The following is an 18,986-nucleotide window of genomic DNA, read 5'->3' on the forward strand; positions in this document are numbered from 1 at the left end:
GGAGTCACTTGATCTTGTTCTTGCCTTTGCCTGGAGGTAGCTGGAGGGGCCGCTCGAGGGTGGTCAGCTTGCTGCTGAGCCTTTCCTCACTGGCTTTGAGCCGCTCCTCCACCAGTTGTTGGAGCTGCCGCAGCTCCTTATTCATCTGGGTCTTGATGTAGGCTCGGAGGATGGAGACCTGGCCTGCAGGGGTGGGGAAAAAGGGGCGGGTTAGGGGAGAGGCCGTGGGGCTGAGGGACCGCCCCCTAGCCAGGCATGCAGGACCTTCAAGGGGGACTACCCTAGGAGTGACCCTAGTGCAGTGTTTCTTTAATTCAGGAAATGTTAGCCAGCCCTTCTAGAAGAGAATGATGGGCAGGGGTTTATGTATGCTGCATTTCCCAATTGCTCCTTCAGCAGCTGTGTGACCTCAGGCAGGTGATTGAACATTTTTATGCCTCAGTTTCCTCCTGTGTAAAATCCAGTGATAACACCTAGCAACTAGGATTGAGAGAGGATTAAATGGGTTACTATGTGTAAAATGCAGGAATTCCTTGGTGGTCCAGTGATTAGGACTCCATGCTTCCACTTGGGCCACAGGTTCAATTCCTGATTGGGGAATTAAGATTCCACAGGCCACTTGGCACAGGCAACATATATATATATATATATATATATATATATATATATATATATATATATAAAATGCTTAAAACAAGGCCTGCCTAGCACATAGTATTGCCAGATGTGTGCTGGCTGTTACTGTCGTTGGTTTTATAATCCTTTTCTGGAGCTCCTGCCTCACCCCCAACAGCTGTGCTTTTATTTTGTTGCATCTTGGAACATGTATGCTCCATAAGGAGTCATTTGGAGAAAGGATACCATGACTAAAACGAAAAATCTGAAATCCTGATATTGTCTAAACCCTTCATTTCACACCTGCCTGAAGTCACAGGGAGCCCCAGCCCCTCCAGGTCCTCACTTGGCTCTGGCTCTGGCTGAATCACTGTTTCCGGTTCCACCTCCTGTTTGATGACTGCCTGCTGTTCCACCTCTCCTCCCTTTTCTTTCTCTGTAAGCCAGAAGCAGGAGGAGGCTTCAGCCCCAGTCCCAGTGCAGTCCAGCTCTCGCCCCGGCATTCTCCCTTACCTGTCTCATCCTCTGACCAGAGGTTGGGTGGCTTTAGCCCCGTGTAAGTCAAAGAGAGATCCAGCCGCACCTGGGAAGAGGGAGGAAATCAACTGCACTGGGAAAAGAGGGGAGACAAGGGGCGGCCTCTTGTAGCCCCTAGCCCAGTACCTGGGGTGTGAAGACATATTTGTATAGCTTGAAGTGGCGGAAGTAGGTGTTCACCACATAATCCGCCAGGGCCAGCAGCTGTTCCTCCTTAAAGAGGTCAATACTGAAAGGGGGGCGCTGTGGAGATGATTGGGAGTTAGAGGACTGACCACCTCTCGAAACCATCACCTTTTCTCCAAGTGCCTGGCAGTCCAGGAGCAGTAAGAGCCCACTGGGGCCTTCAGAGGAAGATAAGGGTAATGTGTGTGAGAGCGGGTGCGAGGCTGGGCTGGACCTCATGGGGCTGGGGGGATGGGGAGAGTGAAACTGACCCTGACTCCATGGCAAAAAAGAACACTGGTGAAGTAGCGGTAACATTCCTCCACGTTGCCCAAGGGGGTTTCTGGGAGGGAAAGCAAGATGTGACATTGAGTCCCCTCCCTGATAATCATTCATTTTACTCACTCAACAGCTACTTACTGATCATGAGCTTTAGAAGTAGACAGATCTAGGCAACAAATATTGAGTATCCACTCTGCACTGTTCTAGGCACTAAACAAGACAGACAAGGTCCTGCCCTTAAGAAGTATATATTCCAGTGGAAGTGACAGTAAAGCAAGAAATACATAATTTAGCTCTCATTAAACATTCTGTAGAAAATGGGTTTCAGGAATAAAGAGCTGTTTTATTGAGCACTGTGCACATATTTACACATATTACACATAACATTTCTTGGAACAGTTTAATAACCTTAGTGTGGTAGCCTGATTATAGATCAGGAGATAGAGAATTTCAAAGGTGAAGTAACTTGTGTGTGATAACTTCTGTTAGTGATGACAGAACAAAGATTCCAGGTGGTAATCCTGCTGTTACTTCCCCTGATCACTTGTGCCAGCCTCCTCCTCCTCTGCCCTGGACTCAGGCCCTCAGGGAGCCCCCTCCTCTTACCAATACAGGCCTTGTGAAGATCTTGGAGCAGGGCACAAGCTGTTGAGGTCTGCTCCAGGGAGAAACCCTGCTGGCGGCAGAAGATGAGTGCATGGGAGAAGAGGTCCAGAGTGATGGCATCCCGCAGGCTCTTCTCAGGAGAACCTAGTCCCAACAGCTCAGCCAGCACCCTGGGAGGGGGAGAGGAAGGAATCAGTGACAACTATAGAGTATCCCTTCCCTGCTCCACACTAGTGCACAACAGACTTTGGAGCCAGGCACTCCTCATGCCTTCCCAGCCCACCTACCCCTCAGCTGTCCCCCAAAGCTAGCTCTTCCTCCCCCCCACCGCCCCCACCATACTCCCTCATCTCCTCAGTGCTGGCTGTCTTCTCCAGCCTGTGCATGGAATGGATGTCCAGGTACTTCCTGTCATAGGAAAAGAGGGAAAATGTGTTGGTGTCTATCATGCATTAGTTTGATGATATGACTGTGGTGGTGAGTACATTGGACTGGGAACAAAGAGACTGGAGTTAGAGGTTTGGCCCTTCCGCTAAGTTGCTGTGTCACTTTAAGTAGGTCACTTCCCTCTCTGGGCCTCACGTTCTCCCTCTATAAATGGAAGGTATGGCTTAAATGAACTCTTAGAATCCTCTTCATTTATAAAACCTAGAGTTAGGAAACATAAGTTCTGGTTTCTGCCTCTCCCGTGCTGTTTAACTGGGCAAGTTTCCCTCTGTGAGCCTCGGTGTCCCCATTTGTACAATGCTCCATTCTCAGTCTTTGGCTACCTTCTTCTCACACTCTATCTTTGTACTGGTACAGCAGGAGACCTGGCTTATAGTCATCTTAGGTAATTGCATCTCTGGGCCTGTTTCCTCATCTGTAAAATGGGGATACCAGCGCTGTTTGACAGGATTGTTGGGAAGCCCTAAGGAAATAATACAAGTGTGAAGGGTAACTTTACCCCCAAACTCTTCATACTCACCATATACAGATCCGGGGCCGGGGCAGCGGCGGCTGCGGAGAGAAAGCGAATTGGGAAAGGCAGGGCTGTGTTGTTTCTGGCCCCTAGTTCTTGACCCGTTGCGGATCTCTACCGGCCTAAGAACTCGCTAAGTTGCCTTCTCATCTTGAGGACTGCTCAAGATGCTGTCCTAGGAGCAATGCTGGCGGCCTGGGCTTCAGCCATCCCTAAGTACTATTCACGAGCATATTAACAAGCGGGGTCACACACCTCTGCCTCCTCACCAAGGCAGCCCGGGGAAACTTAAACTTAGAGTAAACATATCGTCGGGTTATGTTTAGTAAACATAACATAACATAGCTCCCCAGATGGGGAGCCCTTTTTAAACATCCGTGATCTGATCACTGTCCCATCCTCACCGGGAACAAGTTGGCTGCAGGATCGTTATCGACATCCACCGAAGCCACAGTCCCGGATTCGGTCCGCACACCTGTTCCCATACGCGTGGCCGATTCATCCAACGAGCTGAGGTCTTTTTCGGGTTCTCGCCGCAGTTCGTAGTGCTGTACAAGCTCCGACTGCATTTTTAGTCCCTGGAATTGGCTGGACTTCCGGCGGATCATCTTGTCGCTCTTTTGTGCTGGGGGTCACCACAGGATCTGTCTTGACTCGGTTCTGGGACAGCCGGTTCTCAGGCAGCCACTGCCAAGGTCTGGCCCTCTATCTACGCTCCAGCCAATCTGCATTGCAGAGATGCCCGGGGCAGCCAATCCGCTGGCGGCGTCTCCCTCGTCTCAACGGTGACCGTTGCTAAGGGAATTCCTGGAGCCAAGGAGAAAGTGTACGGCTCCCTCCAATCAGTGAGAAGAGAGTGCGCGTGCGTAATAAGATGCAAGCTCCGCCCCCATGGCCTCCTTTCAAAGTTGCTAATCTGGGGCAGGCGGTGTCCTGTGTTATCGGTTACCATGGGAACTGTTTACTGACCAATCACGGAGAGAAGAGCGTTCGGAAAGAAACCCATACAGACCCGAGAGGCGGGACAAGGCGAGACCAATAGAAACAGGAAATGACGATTTCGCCACATCCGGGACTGCCCCTGGCGCCTGCGCTCTGTGCTAGGGAGGCCAGTGACGTCCGGTGGAGTCCAAGATGGCGCCCGTGGGCTGATCCTGCTGCCGGTGAGGGGCTCAGGGCCGGCGGGGCGGGGACCCTCTGGTAGGTAAGGGGGAGTTGCGTGGTTGCGGAGCTCCGGCCACCTCCACATCTTTGCGCTCTGTCTTCTGCAGGTGACAGGAGTGCAGCCTCCGCCTGCCTGACTTCCCTCGGGAGACCCTGCTCCTCTCTTCGCTGCCGCGGCCATGTCTGGACCCGGCAACAAACGCGCCGCTGGGGATGGGGGTTCGGGGCCCCCAGAGAAGAAGTTGAGCCGCGAGGAGAAGACCACCACCACGCTTATAGAGCCCATTCGCCTGGGAGGCATCTCTTCCACGGTTCGTGGGTTCCTGCCTCAGTCCTCAAAAACTTGATAGAACTCCCATCTGTTTTCTCTCCACATCGTCCTGAACTTAACTCCCAATTCCCCAGGCTTAGCAAGATCCACTTTACAGAACGCTCTGTTGAAGGCAACCGTGGACACGACGTCAGCCTTCCCTTTACAGATAGCAAAACGGGTTCCCACAGGGCGTGTGGCTTGTCAAAGACTTAAGTAGGAAGAGGCAGAAGCAGAAGAACATGACCCGCCTCACAATCGAGACGCTTTCTCTGTGGGTGTCTGAGCTTCGTTAAATCCTAGTGGCAGTTCATCTGGGGAAGCTCCCCACTCCCTTCCATTGCCTTTTCTTTTCTTGTCTTTCTCTGTGATTGGGTTCTGGGGCCCTGCTTGACCCTCTTCTTGGCCCCTTTATTTCCTTGGTAGGAGGAGATGGACCTCAAGGTTCTGCAGTTCAAGAACAAGAAACTTGCAGAGCGACTGGAACAGAGACAGGCATGTGAAGACGAACTCCGAGAACGAATTGAGAAGCTGGAGAAGCGGCAGGCCACAGATGACGCCACCCTCCTCATTGTCAATCGCTACTGGGCCCAGGTGGATGCCGCTCTTCTTTCGAAGATCTGGCCTTGATCCAACTTCCAATCCTCAGATCCCTCTAGTAGGAAAGGAGTATCAGGCTGGGAAGCACCTGAGGGGTTCATAACATTTTTGGTGCTTTCTCCTTTCAGCTGGATGAAACTGTGGAAGCCCTTCTCCGACACCATGAGAGCCAGGGGGAGCTGTCTTCAGGAACAGAGGCACCTGGGACCCAGGAGGGGCCGACACGTGATGAGACCCCTCTCACAGAGCCAGGGACTTCGGAGCTGAGGGGTAGGGCCAGAGCCCTAGGATCTGGGAAGCTTAATTAAGTTCTGGGAAAGGTCCTGGAGAGGAGGGGACTTTGATATTAGGCTGCCAAATTCCCCGCCTGCTAACAGACAATTGATTTCATATCTAGGCTGCAAGGGCAGTGGGTAAGAACACAGGCTTTGACATCTGAGTGATATGGTTAAGAGTGCAATTCACATCTTGACATCTGTAGTTCAAAAAAGTATTAAATGTTGACCGTGTACTTGGCATTGTTGTAGATTTGGAGGAAACAAAAATAACAAGAGATAACTGCCCCAACCATTAGGGAAGGAAGTGATTAAAACCACAAGAAAGAGGGGGGGGTGCTGCTGAAAGGGAGTTAGTATGTGTGCACTTTAGTTTAGATAGGGGAAGGCAGAGAAGGCTTCCCTGAGGAAGTGATTTGGTAGCTCTCTGGCCTTAGGGACATCACCTCCCTGAACTTCTGTTATTTCACTTTTAAGATGGGGATAACACAGTACTGCAGGTGTTGGTTATGTTGATTCAGTAAGCTATAGAGTGCTGAAGGGCTCAGTCTGAAACTTGGTACAGAGTGGTGGTGACTGTTGCTGTTGTCCTCACGATGGTCTGTCCGTCCCTCCCAGAACCCCTGCCAATGCAGCTGCGGCCCCCTCTCAGTGAGCCAGCCTTGGCTTTTGTGGTGGCCCTTGGCGCAAGCAGTAGTGAGGAGGTGGAGCTGCAGCTGCAGGGCCGCATGGAGTTCTCCAAGGCAGCTGTGTCCCGTGTCGTGGAGGCCTCTGACCGCCTGCAGCGCCGGGTGGAAGAACTCTGTCAGCGAGTATACAGCCGAGGTTAGTTCTTTATGCTCTCACCCCAGACGTGCCCCAACTTCCATTTACCTCTTCATGGTATCCCCTTCTCAGTGTCCCTAGCCCAGAGGCAGCCACAGTTCCCCGGGGGATAAATCAGCCACATTGTCGGGTTAAACTGGCAGTGGGAGATCTGGCTTTGATTTTTGGAGTTGAGGTCTAGAGAGATGGGTGGAAGGAGTTGTTGATACTGGGAGAGGGGTCCTCCTCCCTTGGGCCTAGAGACCTCTTGGGAGCACTTTTCACAAATCTTAGTGGCAGTTACTGATCCATCCAAGGCATAGCAGCAAGGGCCCAGCCTTAGTTCTGTCAGTCCCTCCTGGACGTTCTGGGCAAATGGCTCTCCTCTCTGAGCTGGTTCCTCCTTTGTACATTGAGGATAAAGACTCCTGGCTGTGTCATGAGAAAGTGGCAAGACTGCTGGTGGATCACACTGGGCACATAGCAGACTCCAAAATGGGTTAGTACTTTGACCCACTGACCTGGACTTGGCTCTTACCTGAGCCCTGCCTTCCCAGGGGACAGTGAGCCCCCCGGTGAGGCGGCTCGGGCACGTACCCGGGAGCTGGGCCGTGAGAATCGTCGGCTACAGGACTTGGCCACCCAACTACAGGAGAAGCACCACCGCATCTCATTGGAGGTGGGAGTTGGGATTTTGGGGTGGGGTTGGAACCAGGACAGGGTTTGGATTAGTTGGACACCCAGGGATCTCGGGGAGCCAAGTTTGTCATCTTAGCCTCTGTCCCCTTCACCGTCCCCAGTACTCTGAGCTCCAGGATAAAGTGACATCTGCAGAGACCAAAGTGCTGGAAATGGAGACAACAGTAGAGGACCTGCAGTGGGACATTGAGAAGTTGCGGAAGCGGGAGCAAAAACTTAATAAGCACCTGGCAGAAGCCTTAGAGCAGGTGAGATTCAGCTGCTGGGTCAGATGGAGCCTGAACAGAGTACTTGGGGCCCTAACTTCTCTTCTCCACGCCCATATGTCCATCTCTTCTCTCCACAGCTCAATTCTGGCTACTATGTGTCTGGGAGCTCTTCAGGCTTCCAGGGTGGCCAGATCACACTCAGCATGCAGAAGGTGAGCAGCAGCATTCTTCCTGGTCCCTCCCCCAACCTTTTCTCTACAGTACTGTTGAACTTCCCCCTTAGAATTAAGGACAAACATCAGCTGTGGTCTTGGAGGTCTTTCCCTGTCACTTACAGTGTTCTTTGTTTCATTGTTTCATATCTGTATTCAGTAAATAGTTGCTGAATTCTGAATGTTAGGTACTCTGTAGAAAGCAGTTATTTTGGAGAACAAAACAAACCTATCATGGAACATAAGTTCTAGTTGGGGGAGTTAACAGGAAGTAGGTAAATTGTATATCAGTTGATTAAAAGTCAGTTCAGTTCAGTTGCTCATTCGTGTCCGACTCTTTGCTACCCCATGGACTGCAGCATGCCAGGCCTCCATGTCCATCACTAACTCCCGGAGTTTACTCAAACTCATGTCTGCTGAGTTGGCGATGCCATCCAGCCATCTTATCCTCTGTCGTCCCCTTCTCTCACCTTCAATCTTTCCCAGCATCAGTGTCTTTTCAAATGAGTCAGTTCTTCACATCAGGTGGCCAAAGTATTGGAGCTTCAGCATCAGTCCTTCCAATGAATATTCAGTACTGATTTCCTTTAGGATGGACTGGTTGAATATCCTTGCTGTCCAAGGGATTAAAAGTACCCCTGAGGAAAGAGGTGTTGGTTGTGTTGGAGTCATTTGGCATTCACATTGTGGGCCTTGCTGCAACTGTCCCATTCCCTGTCCTGCTTTTGCTCTCTCAGTTCTTAGTCACTGAACTTCTTTTCTTTTCTTTTTGGTGCTGTAGAGTCATTGTTCCCTGTCCTCCTTTCCTCAGCTTGTTTTTCAGGTCTTCCAGGAAGGCTTCCCTGACCCACTGTCAGATACAAGCCTTGGTTCCCAGCACTGACCTTGCAATATTACATTTCCTTCTACTTGACTAGGAACACTTAGGGAAGTGCCTGGGTCTGGCTTGTCCCTGGACCTTCAGAATCCATTACTGCTCCACATAGGGGAGCTTGGGCAGAGCATATGGTGGGGCTGTGAGGGACGCATGTCTCATGCCCTGGCCCTGCCTCCCAGTGACCTCCCCACTCCACAGTTTGAAATGCTGAATGCGGAGTTGGAGGAAAATCAGGAATTGGCCAATAGCCGCATGGCAGAGTTGGAGAAGCTGCAGGCCGAACTTCAGGGGGCCGTGCGGACCAATGAGCGCCTCAAGGTGAGTTGTGTTTGGGGCTGGGAAGGCCTTAACCTGCAGGGTGGGCTCTCCCTGCGCTCTCCTTCCTCTTGCTGAGTGAGTTCAGATGCCCTGCCCCTAGGTAGCATTGCGGAGCCTTCCCGAGGAGGTGGTCCGGGAGACGGGGGAGTACCGGATGCTGCAGGCACAGTTCTCACTGCTCTACAATGAGTCTCTGCAAGTGAAGACCCAGCTGGACGAGGCCCGTGGGCTGCTGCTGGCCACCAAGAATTCCCACCTGAGGCACATTGAGCACATGGAGGTATGCCCATGGAACAGGGGTAAGGGTCAGGCCCTCTGGGTTCGGTTGTTCATGGGTCAAGGGTGTCAGAGCCCGGGGTGCCTGCCAGGGATCCCTTGGGAATAAATTCTTCCTAAGCTGCTGAGCTCTGAGGTTGAGGGTGGGCTTAACATGAGCCCAGGGCTTCTGTGGGTCCTTAATGCCTCACCTCACAGAGTGATGAGCTGGGGCTGCAGAAGAAGCTACGCACCGAGGTTATACAGCTGGAGGACACGCTGGCCCAGGTTCGAAAGGAGTACGAGATGCTGCGCATCGAGTTTGAACAGAACCTGGCGGCCAACGAGCAGGCGGGTATGTGGCGAGGACAAGGTCGAGGTGGGGCCTTTTGTGGGATTGCTGGGCCCTGGTGTGACCAGATGCCTGTCCAGAGGTTAAGCCCCTTCCTTTCACAGAGCCTCATCTCCCTGTGGAAGATGGAGACCCCACCACATGGCTCAAAGGTGCAGTGAGGCTTACAGCCGCCTGAGGTGACTGATGGTGCTGACTCTGCCAGAACAGGAGCTGTCAGCTCCATCCGTGATTCTCTGGCCTTTAGGGCACTTCTCTACTAGTTCACTTTACAAAGGTTTATTGAGCACCTCTTTTGAGCCAGGCTCAGTTCCAACCTTTGGAATTAAACCAGTGAACAAAATACAAAGAATCCCTGCTGTTGTGGAGCTGTGTTATAGGAAGGGAGGACAGACAACAAAGGAGGAAAAAATTGAACGTGTATGTTAGGTAGTGACAAGTATATCAAGAAAAGTAAAGCAAGGAAGGAAGATAAGGAGGTATTAGGAGAAATGCCAGGGAGATGAAACTAAGAAGGTGGCATTTGTTTAAAAAGTTAAAGGATGTGAACTAACTTACTTTTGTGAATTTACAGTTATGTGTTCCTTTGAAGGAAATCTGGAAATGTTTTAGAAATCTGCATTAGCAGAAATAACACACAGCATCAGATTACATTTGGGTGAATTTTCTTCAGTCATCTGCTGAGCTCACTTTCTGTATAAGGCTTCAGTTGTCCTCTCCTTGTAGTGGGAGTGACGGCCCTGCCTCTCCCCTCACTGAGGGACTGGGCCCCTAACCCAGGGACCAGTCTGACCTTGGTTTCCTGTACTCCTCCAGGGCCCATCAACCGCGAGATGCGCCACCTGATCAGCAGCCTACAGAACCACAACCACCAGCTAAAGGGGGACGCCCAGCGATACAAGCGGAAACTGCGAGAAGTGCAGGCTGAGATTGCCAAGGTGAGGAGCGGGCTGCCTGGGGAAGGCAGTGGCTAGGCCCCAGTGAGCATGTCTCACTTCAGCCCTGTTCTTTTTCTGCTCTGCAGCTCCGGGCCCAGGCCAGTGGCTCTACTCACTCCATCCCCAGCCTGGGCCACCCAGAGGACTCCAGCCTTGGTGCCTCAGTCCCAGGGAAAGAAGAGGGTGGGCCAGGCCCTGTTGGTGCCCCTGACACCAGAAAGGAGATGGCTTCCATGCCTGTGGCTGCCATTACTACCTCGTCAGCGAAGAAGGAAGACCTGGTGCCCTCTGAGGAAGAGACCCAGGCCCTGACCCCCGGGGCCCAGGGACCCTCCTCCCGGGGCCGAGAACCTGAGGCCAGACCCAAGCGGGAGCTTCGGGAGCGAGAAGGGCCTGTTCTGGGACCCCCATCTGTAGCCTCGGCTCTCTCAAGGGCTGATCGGGAGAAGGCCAAAGTGGAAGAGGCCAAGAGGAAGGAATCAGAACTCCTCAAAGGTCTCCGAGTAGAGCTCAAGTGAGACCCTGTTCTTTTCTCCCTCCCACCCCTGCCCAGTGGCCTCCAGCTCTACTCACCCAGCCTTCCTCCTGTGCCTCCCCCAGGAAGGCCCAGGAAAGCCAGAAGGAGATGAAGTTGCTGCTGGACATGTATAAGTCTGCGCCCAAGGAACAGCGGGATAAGGTGCAGCTCATGGCAGCGGAACGCAAGGCCAAGGCTGAGGTGAGGGCAGGTAGGGTCCGTGGGATGTGCAGAAAGGCTGCCCCAGGGCGGGGGGACAGTAACCAGACTCGAGCCCTGGGTCAGCAGGAAGCAGTGATGAGAGAGCTCCCTCCTGGTGGTTATAGGTCGATGAACTCCGGGGCCGCATCCGGGAGCTGGAGGAGAGGGATCGGAGGGAGAGCAAGAAGATCGCAGACGAGGATGCCTTGCGGCGCATTCGTCAGGCAGAGGAGCAGATTGAACACCTGCAGCGCAAGTTGGGTGCCACCAAGCAGGTGCGACCCCCACCCCACCCCCAGCTTTGAATGTTGGCATTCCTTAAACCTCCTGGACTAGCGCATGGCTTGGGTCCACTCTGTGGGTCTTTGTACAGCCGTGTTTTCCTGCGGTTTCCCCACAGTTGATCTTGTCCGTCTCCCACATTCCATCTTGCCCCTGCCCACTTGCTGCAGGAGGAGGAGGCCCTGCTGTCAGAGATGGATGTGACTGGCCAGGCCTTTGAGGACATGCAGGAGCAAAACGGGCGGCTGCTCCAGCAGCTGCGAGAAAAGGATGATGCCAACTTCAAGCTGATGTCAGAGCGGATCAAAGCCAACCAGATTCATAAGCTGCTGCGGGAGGAGAAGGACGAGCTGGGCGAGCAGGTTCTTGGCCTCAAGTCCCAGGTAGGGCTGCCCCAAGCTTGTTAGGGTGGAACTGGAGAGGTAGGGACTCCCCAGCACTGAGTCCCCACTCCTGTCCTCAGGTGGATGCCCAGCTGCTGACCGTGCAGAAGCTGGAGGAAAAAGAGCGAGCCTTGCAGGGCAGCCTCGGGGGTGTGGAGAAGGAGCTGACACTACGCAGCCAGGCCCTGGAGCTCAACAAGAGGAAGGTGAGGCAGATTACCTGGGCCAGAGCCTGGCTCTGCTTCCCTACACAGCCCCGTTCACGTCTCAGACACTTAATGTGTGCCAGACCCTGTGCTGAGGACTTTCCCTGTTGGGTCATGTTTCAGCCTTAAAATAATCCTACAACAGTTTTTGTTGTTCTCTACTTTTCTGTAAAGGAGAAGGCTGAGGTTTAGGGAGGTAGTTGACTTGCTCAAGAAAGAGTGGAAGTGGAATTTGGGCCTGGGTCTTCTTGACTCCACAACCCATGTCTTGACCACTGCACTGTTTACCTGTTTCTGTCACATAGTTGTATTAACTCTTAAGAAACGTCTCTAGCTCGTGGTAGTTGTTCTTCTGAGGGGAACAGAGTCAGGAATGACATCACTCCTCCAGGTCATGGTAAAGGCTTAACATTGACTTTCATCTTTTTTCTCCCCCTGGACTTCTCTCTGCTTAGTTCATTCGTTTAAGCAGTGTTAGTCATGCTCTTGCTGTGCACCAGGACCTACACTGTGTGCTGGGGAGATCACAAGAACAGAACACCTTTGCTGGGAGTGGGCGCTTCCAGGGGCATAGAGCAAGCCGATAATCCCACAGATTGAGGAACACTGTTTCAGATCACAGCATGTCTTTTTTTGTTGTTTGGCTGCACTGCATGGTTTGTCAGACCACAGCAGTGAAGGCCCGGAATCCTAACCACGTGACCGCCAGGAAACTCAGTGTGTCTTACAAAGGAAATAGAAGTGTATGAAAGAAAAACAGGAGAGCCTCTCTCAGGAGGTGACATTTGAGCTGAGGCTTCAGAGAGCTGCAGAGAGAAAGTCTGTGTGTTGGGGGAGTTGAGGGGAGCAGAGAACCCTGTGGAGGCTTAGAGACAGGAGAGGCTTAGAGACCTTAGAGACAGGTTATGCAGGTGAGGAGCCAGAAGTGCTGGGAATGAGGAACCTCACCTCCTAGGTGAGGCTGGTGGGGTCAGGAGACAGAATCAGTTCTAGTGAAGATGTTGGACTTATCCCAAGAGCAGGAACCACTGGACAGTTGACATAAGCATCTGTGGGCCATGGCTCCACACGCTTGACTCCGCAGGCTCAGGCCAACTGTGCCCCTCCTCCCCATTTCACCCACCTCAGGCCGTGGAAGCAGCCCAACTGGCCGAGGACCTGAAGGTGCAGCTGGAGCATGTGCAGACGCGGCTGCGAGAGATCCAACCTTGCCTGGCCGAGAGCCGGGCTGCGAGGGAGAAAGAGAGCTTCAACCTCAAGAGGGCTCAGGTGTGTGGCCGGCAGGGGGTGGAGGCGGGGGGTGGTCAGCAGGTTTGGATTGAGGACCCTTGCACTCAGCCTCCCCCCTCTCCTGCCCCAGGAGGACATCTCCCGGCTGCGGCGCAAGCTGGAGAAGCAGAGGAAGGTGGAAGTTTATGCAGATGCTGATGAAATCCTCCAGGAGGAGATCAAGGAATACAAGGTAGGGCTGTGGAACTAGGTTGTGCTCCGTAAACCTGAGAAATCTCAGATTGGGGGTTGGTGAGAGCTCCAGGGGGTAGTCCGGGGAACCCAGAAATAAGGTAGGGTAGCAAAGCCTGGGCAGAATCCATTGTGGAGAATCAAGACAGCTCTCAAGTGTGGTACACATACTCCACGCCAGATAGAGTGCTAGGTGTGGGAGGACTGGGACGTATACCTAGTCTTGGATCTCTTGAAACTGACAGTCTGCCGAAGGAGGCAGCCAAGTAATTGTTTCCCCTGAGTGATGAGCAGTGTGATGGCAGAGGCCAGAGGGGTTGGAGCAGTCAGGGGAGGCCCTTAATAGCCCTGGGGGGGAGGGGGGAGGGGGGCACAGTCCGCCGACTTCTGAAGGAATAGCCTCCAAAGGAAAACTGAAGAGTGAGTCACGGTTGGCCGTGAGGAATGGAGATGGAAGGGTCCCAGCAAAGGGAGAGGTAGAGGTGGAGGCTGCTAGTTAAGGGAGACGTGCTGGAGGACACGGCTGGGCAGTGGCAGCTCAGAGGGCAGAACAGGGGCCTTTGGTGAGTCACAACCTGGGGGGCGGGGGAGGGGGTGTTGGGCAGTGTCAGATCCTGAAGGTTAGTGAGCCAGGTTGAGATTCTTGGCTTGTTCAGTAGTCAGTGTGGAAACATCCAAGGGTTTTAGACTAGAGAGTGACGTCTCAAGGATATTGAGGATGAGGAACTTACTCATGGAACTCCTTGGGAGGCTGTCTGGGAGGACAAAGGAGAAGGGCTGGTATGAAAGACAGAGGCTTTGGGGGATTGTCAGCAGAGGCGAAGGCAGAAGCCACGTGGAACTGGTCACCCAGGGAGGGCCTGTGGCATGAGACGAAACAGGGGTGATTTTCCCTGAGCAACCTCAAAGCTTAAATAATGGACGGAGGAGGAATTTCTCTGGTAGTCCAGTGGCTAGGACTCCACACTGCCAATTCCGGGGTCCTGGTTCAATCCCTGGTCAGGGAACTAGATCCCACATGCCACAACTAAGACCCAGCACAATTAAATAAATAATTTTTTTAAAAAAGGAAGGAGAAAAAAAAAAAAAAAAGGAAGGAGAGCCATGTAGAGGGAGATGACTGGGGAAGAGTTTCAAGGAGGCAGGGATGAGTGAGTTCAGAGCTGCCAAGAAGGCACATGAAGCAAGTGATGAAAGATACCTTTTGTGTTTGACAGTCTTGGGAATGGTTGTTGGGTAGAGGGTGAAGGTCATATCACCTAGACTCTCACCTGGAGTGAAGAAAGGACGGAGGGTGAGTCAGTAAAAAGACAACCTTTTGGAGCAGTTTGACCTTGTAGGGGTGGAGACAGCTGAAAGGGGAGAAGGGAAGGACTTTTGGAGAAGTTGCAGACTGTGGAGACTGTTAAATGCTGGTGGGTAGGATTCTGAGAGCTAGAGAAAGGGTGATACTTGTGGGGAGTGACTGAGGTGGTGGACTGGGCTGGGATTTCAGGCAGGACAGAGGAAGATTATTGGGAATGCTGCGTGGAGGGAATTTCTTATCTGGAGTAGGAGGTGAGACCTTTCGGCAGGTGGGAAATTTCAAGATAAAGAGAGATTTATAAAACCTCCATAGAGAGAAATGAATCAAGCGACCCACAGCAGGATCTCTGGGCAGCACCAGGGATGGGCCCAGTTGAGGGTTGAGAGCAGCAGATTTCTAGGGGCACTGCCATGCCCAGCTGTGACTTAGCAGGTAGAAGGTAAACAGTCAGCTTAAGCCAGGACTGGGCTTTTGCCAAAGAAGGCTAGTGGGGCAAGGGATGAAACCCCAGTGCGGAGGAGCTCAGGCTGGAGCCTGTGGGTCATTGACCTTTAGCAGGGACTTGTGACCACTGGCCATCACCACCTAGGTTAGAGTCTAGACTGTGTTACTGTCTAGTTTTGAAACCTGGGCTCCCTGGCCTGTTTTCTTACGTGGAAAGTGCTTATCCCGACCTCCCAGGGCTATCATGAGAGTTAGGTGCAGCCTTCTGTGGGGTGGTCTGAGTGAACCACCTCTTGCTGTCAGCTTGGGATCTGGGCACTGTCAGGACTGTTCCTGAGTTGACGCCTTTGCCCGGCCCAGGCGCGGTTGACCTGCCCCTGCTGTAACACCCGCAAGAAAGATGCAGTCCTTACCAAGTGTTTCCACGTTTTCTGCTTCGAGTGTGTGCGGGGCCGCTATGAGGCCCGCCAGAGGAAGTGCCCCAAGTGCAACGCTGCCTTTGGTGCCCACGACTTCCACCGCGTCTACATCAGCTGAACACGTAACTCAGGGGACTTTGGAACACCATGGACCCTGGGGGCTGTGCCTCCAGTCTCACCCCACCCCACATCCAGTGTCCCCCACCTTCCATTCTGGACCCTGTGGGCCCAGCCCCTCCCCACGTGGTTGGTTCAGGGGCGCTAGTGCATGCTAGTGGGTGTGGGATTGGCCAAGCTGTTTCACCTTTTCCCCAAGGTCAGAACTCCAGCCTAGGAGGCACTTGCCCTTCAGGAAAGGTCTGCTGTGAGAGCCCTGAGGGGCCCAGAGGACTCAAGGAAACTTGCTGGCAGCTGGCCCTAACCCTTCTCCAGCTTTTTCTACAGGCCCATCCCAGCCAAAATGTGGAAATTCCCCAAGCTGTGACCTCCCACACAAGTGGAGGCTCACTACCTACTTAACACACCCAGAAGTTAGGACCATGGGTGGGTCAGGTCCTCAGCTCCTTGATTTGAGACGGCCCTGGGGCCCAGGGATACTTTCCTTCACTCTCTGCTCCCCAGACCTGAGCAGACCTTCCCTTCTGTGGAGTTGCTTGGGCTCTTTGGTCTGGTCTTATGCTAAGAGCATCTCCTTGGTGGGAGCAGTGTCCTCTTCTGGGAGGCTCCAAGTTTGCTGCAGTCACGTTGCAGTCATCTGGGGAGTGCTGAACCAAGATCATCAGTTTCTATCCTAATCAGACCACTTCCAATCTCCTCCCTTCCCAGGCCCGACTTAACACCCACCTCATGCTTCCCAGGTCTCTGCTGGGTCCCTCACCCTGACCCTGCTTTCATCCGGGTGGCCTTAACTTTAGTGGAGGCAGAACTTCCCATGGGGAAAGGGACAGACAGCCCGCTGTGCCAACTTCCAATCATTCCAGGTAGAAGAGCTTCATCTAATGCCCTGTGACTGAGCCTGTACCTGTATGATGCTTCCTGTGCTGTCTGCCCAAGTAAACTCTTATGGGCTATAAGGACAGTCCGAGGGGGCCCGGGAGGTGGAGCTGCTGGCAGGTGCAAGGGTCCACTCCGACCCACAGCCCCTGCTCTAAAGATGTCTTGTATAGGCTGTTGTTTTGAATAAACGTCCAACACTCAGCCTATAGTCTGGAGCTAGGCTTCCTGCCCTAAACGTGGGTCCCGGATTTTGGCTGTTAAAACTTATTCCCAGCGCCTCCCTGGCTGGTGAGTGAACCTAGAGGGCCTGCACAGATCAGACCCCACTCCTGACACCTGCTTATACTGTCGTCCGTGGTCCCAGACTGGGCCCGTGGGAGGGGCATGCCTGCAAGGAGAAAGCGTCGTGGTCAGCACTCAGCCGCCAGCTTGCTCTCCTGTTCCCACCGGGAAGAGCCGTCACTCCCTAGATCTCCGCAGCTCCGGCTTGCCACGCCACGCCCCCTCCCCCCGCGCCGCGATCATTGGCCGCAGGGAAGCTGGGAGCCCCAAGCTTGCATCCTGGGAAATGTAGTCCCATGTTTTCACCTGGTGGCAGGTCCTCGGAGGAGAGCTGAGACTGTACACTCAGTCTGGGCCGTGTCTCCCCAGCGGCTTCGCCCACCCTTCCCCTTCAGATGGACAGACAGGACACCTCAGCGGGTGACTTCCTTCATTGGGACTTGCACCGTCCTCTGGCCACGTTCTCGGGAACCGTGTCTAGCGGCCCTTGTGGGTTCAGTGTGCTGTCGTGTCCGCAGCCGGACCCTTCACCGAGGCTGTGCTGGGGCTCGCGCTCGGGACGGTGATGACCAGGCTGGGTGTTGACACTGGAGCCATGGTCACGGGAGCGGCTGCCGGTGTGCCAGCAGTTACCCCCTTGCGCGACCCCACGGCCTTATCAGGAGTCGCACCTTCGCTGGGGCTCGCGGCCTTGTCAGCCTTCGGGCTCCACGTGGTGCCTGAGGTTTCGGCGGGGCCGCAGCGTCTGGTCCAGGTCGGACCCGAGACGGAGACGCGGGCTACATTGACTTCCGGTGCAGGGCTGCCGGCGGTGGGCGCGCTCGCCGAGGCACGAGCCACTGCGGGGGATGACATCGGGCCGCCGAGGAAGTGTCCGCGGGCCCGGGGCAGTGGTGGCCAGGGTGGGGAAAAAACGCAGCATGTTGCATCATAGAGATGCCGTCTGGCTCAGAAAGGAGTGCTGCGCCCTGGAACAGGTCGAGGTCAGCCAATCCTCTGTGAGCTCTATCCTCTTTCGCAGGAGTCACCTCCACGTGGACTCCTTACCAAATCCAAGTGACTACGTCACTTCCCCAAATATCTCTCCTAAGCAGTCTCCATATCCAGGGGGGGTCTAAAAACTCCGAGTCTTCATGCTTAATGGACACCAAACCACTTTCTCACGCTTGGGCCCAAGGGAGTGGGATAAAAATCCCAAAATTTGTGGGAAGAGCTGCACTCATGTTGCAGGGGGAACAGTAAGTTCTTCACAAATGCTGGTTTTCGGATGAGCCTGCCCAATACCAGGAAGATCTGCTGGAGGAGCTGGGCAGGCCCTTCCCCCACAGTGTGCTTGATCCCTTCCAAGCACCAGTAAACTCAGTGTCTCTGATACCCTGGGCTCTTGGCTGGCCTGTGTGGGTGAGCAGATGTTGGCCTTAGTGGCAAAGGTACCTGTTTTAGCCAGGTTCCAGTGAGATTGGCCACAGGTTCCAGTGGCGCGTTTGATTTCAATCACTCTTCTTAAAAATTCCCTTGGTGGAGAAGGGAATGGCTACCCACTCCAGTATTACCTGGAGAATTCCATGGGCAGAAAAACCTGGTGAGCTACAGTCCATGGGGTTGCAAAGAGTTAGAGGTGACTGAGTTGACACACATTAAATGTTTACATCTAAATAAGAGCAAGGCTCTTTGAAACTTGATTTAAATAAATAACACTTCGCTGGGGCTCTCTGGTGCTATACTCTGCTGGTGTTCCTCATATCATTTACCAAATTGCCACCATTCATGGCCAGAGTGGGAGGATGGGGGTAAGATCATGTCACTCTCCTTAATTCCCCTTTCCCCCAATGGTGTCCTTATCCCCAAGTTATTCCAACAAGGTACCCCACAGTCTAGCCTCTGCTCTCTTGCCTTTTCTCAGTTCACACCCCACTATGCTCTTAAGAGATACCTGTTATGCATTCTCTAGCTCCCACCCCACCCCCTGACCTGGACACTTCCTATTTCCTGTTCCTGCAGCCCTCATCCTTCAGGTCACTGCCTCTAGCCAGTTTCCTGCCCCTCTGCTGTGGCAGGTACTATGCCTGGATCCAACCCCTTCTGCTAAGTAAGAACCAATGGGGAACTTGCTGGTAGTCAAGTGGCTAAGACTCCGCACTCCCAAGGCAGGGGGCTCAGGTTCCATCCCTGGTCAGGGAGCTAGATCCCACATGCCACAACGAAGAGTTTACCTGCTGCAACTAAGACCCAGTGCCACCCAATAAGTACTTGAAAAAAAGGAATCAATGGGCTCCAGTGTCTGTTCTTCCTCTGGAGTCCCCTCATTTT

At 53.4% G+C, this 18,986-nt stretch overlaps 2 protein-coding genes across 4 annotated transcripts; one reads left to right on the plus strand and one right to left on the minus strand.

The window, feature by feature from the left end:
• Positions 1 to 4: 4 nt before the first annotated feature.
• CFAP119 (cilia and flagella associated protein 119) lies at positions 5 to 3,789 on the minus strand. 3 transcript variants are annotated; one of them, XM_065924663.1, is made up of 9 exons: positions 3,571 to 3,789; positions 3,173 to 3,204; positions 2,548 to 2,613; positions 2,206 to 2,375; positions 1,590 to 1,660; positions 1,279 to 1,395; positions 1,129 to 1,198; positions 962 to 1,051; positions 5 to 183 (listed from the first exon to the last, which is right to left on the minus strand). In XM_065924663.1, the coding sequence occupies exons 1-9, from the start codon at positions 3,772 to 3,774 to the stop codon at positions 5 to 7; spliced, it is 999 nt and encodes a 332-aa protein (XP_065780735.1). In that variant the 5' UTR covers positions 3,775 to 3,789. The 3 variants fall into 3 exon arrangements, with proteins under 3 accessions (XP_065780735.1, XP_065780737.1, XP_065780736.1); XM_065924665.1 differs by lacking the exon at positions 1,279 to 1,395; XM_065924664.1 differs by lacking the exon at positions 962 to 1,051.
• Positions 3,790 to 4,195: 406 nt separating this feature from the next.
• On the plus strand, positions 4,196 to 18,324 carry RNF40 (ring finger protein 40). The gene is made up of 20 exons (XM_065924658.1): positions 4,196 to 4,329; positions 4,438 to 4,641; positions 5,067 to 5,234; positions 5,369 to 5,510; positions 6,134 to 6,340; positions 6,877 to 6,998; positions 7,120 to 7,266; positions 7,365 to 7,439; positions 8,515 to 8,634; positions 8,735 to 8,914; positions 9,109 to 9,244; positions 10,058 to 10,179; positions 10,266 to 10,693; positions 10,780 to 10,897; positions 11,023 to 11,172; positions 11,350 to 11,562; positions 11,643 to 11,768; positions 12,897 to 13,037; positions 13,129 to 13,230; positions 15,340 to 18,324. The coding sequence occupies exons 2-20, from the start codon at positions 4,510 to 4,512 to the stop codon at positions 15,514 to 15,516; spliced, it is 3,006 nt and encodes a 1,001-aa protein (XP_065780730.1). The 5' UTR covers positions 4,196 to 4,329; positions 4,438 to 4,509; the 3' UTR covers positions 15,517 to 18,324.
• Positions 18,325 to 18,986: the final 662 nt, after the last annotated feature.

The sequence above is a fragment of the Muntiacus reevesi genome, chromosome 2, assembly GCF_963930625.1.
Source record: "Muntiacus reevesi chromosome 2, mMunRee1.1, whole genome shotgun sequence".
NCBI lineage: Eukaryota > Metazoa > Chordata > Mammalia > Artiodactyla > Cervidae > Muntiacus > Muntiacus reevesi.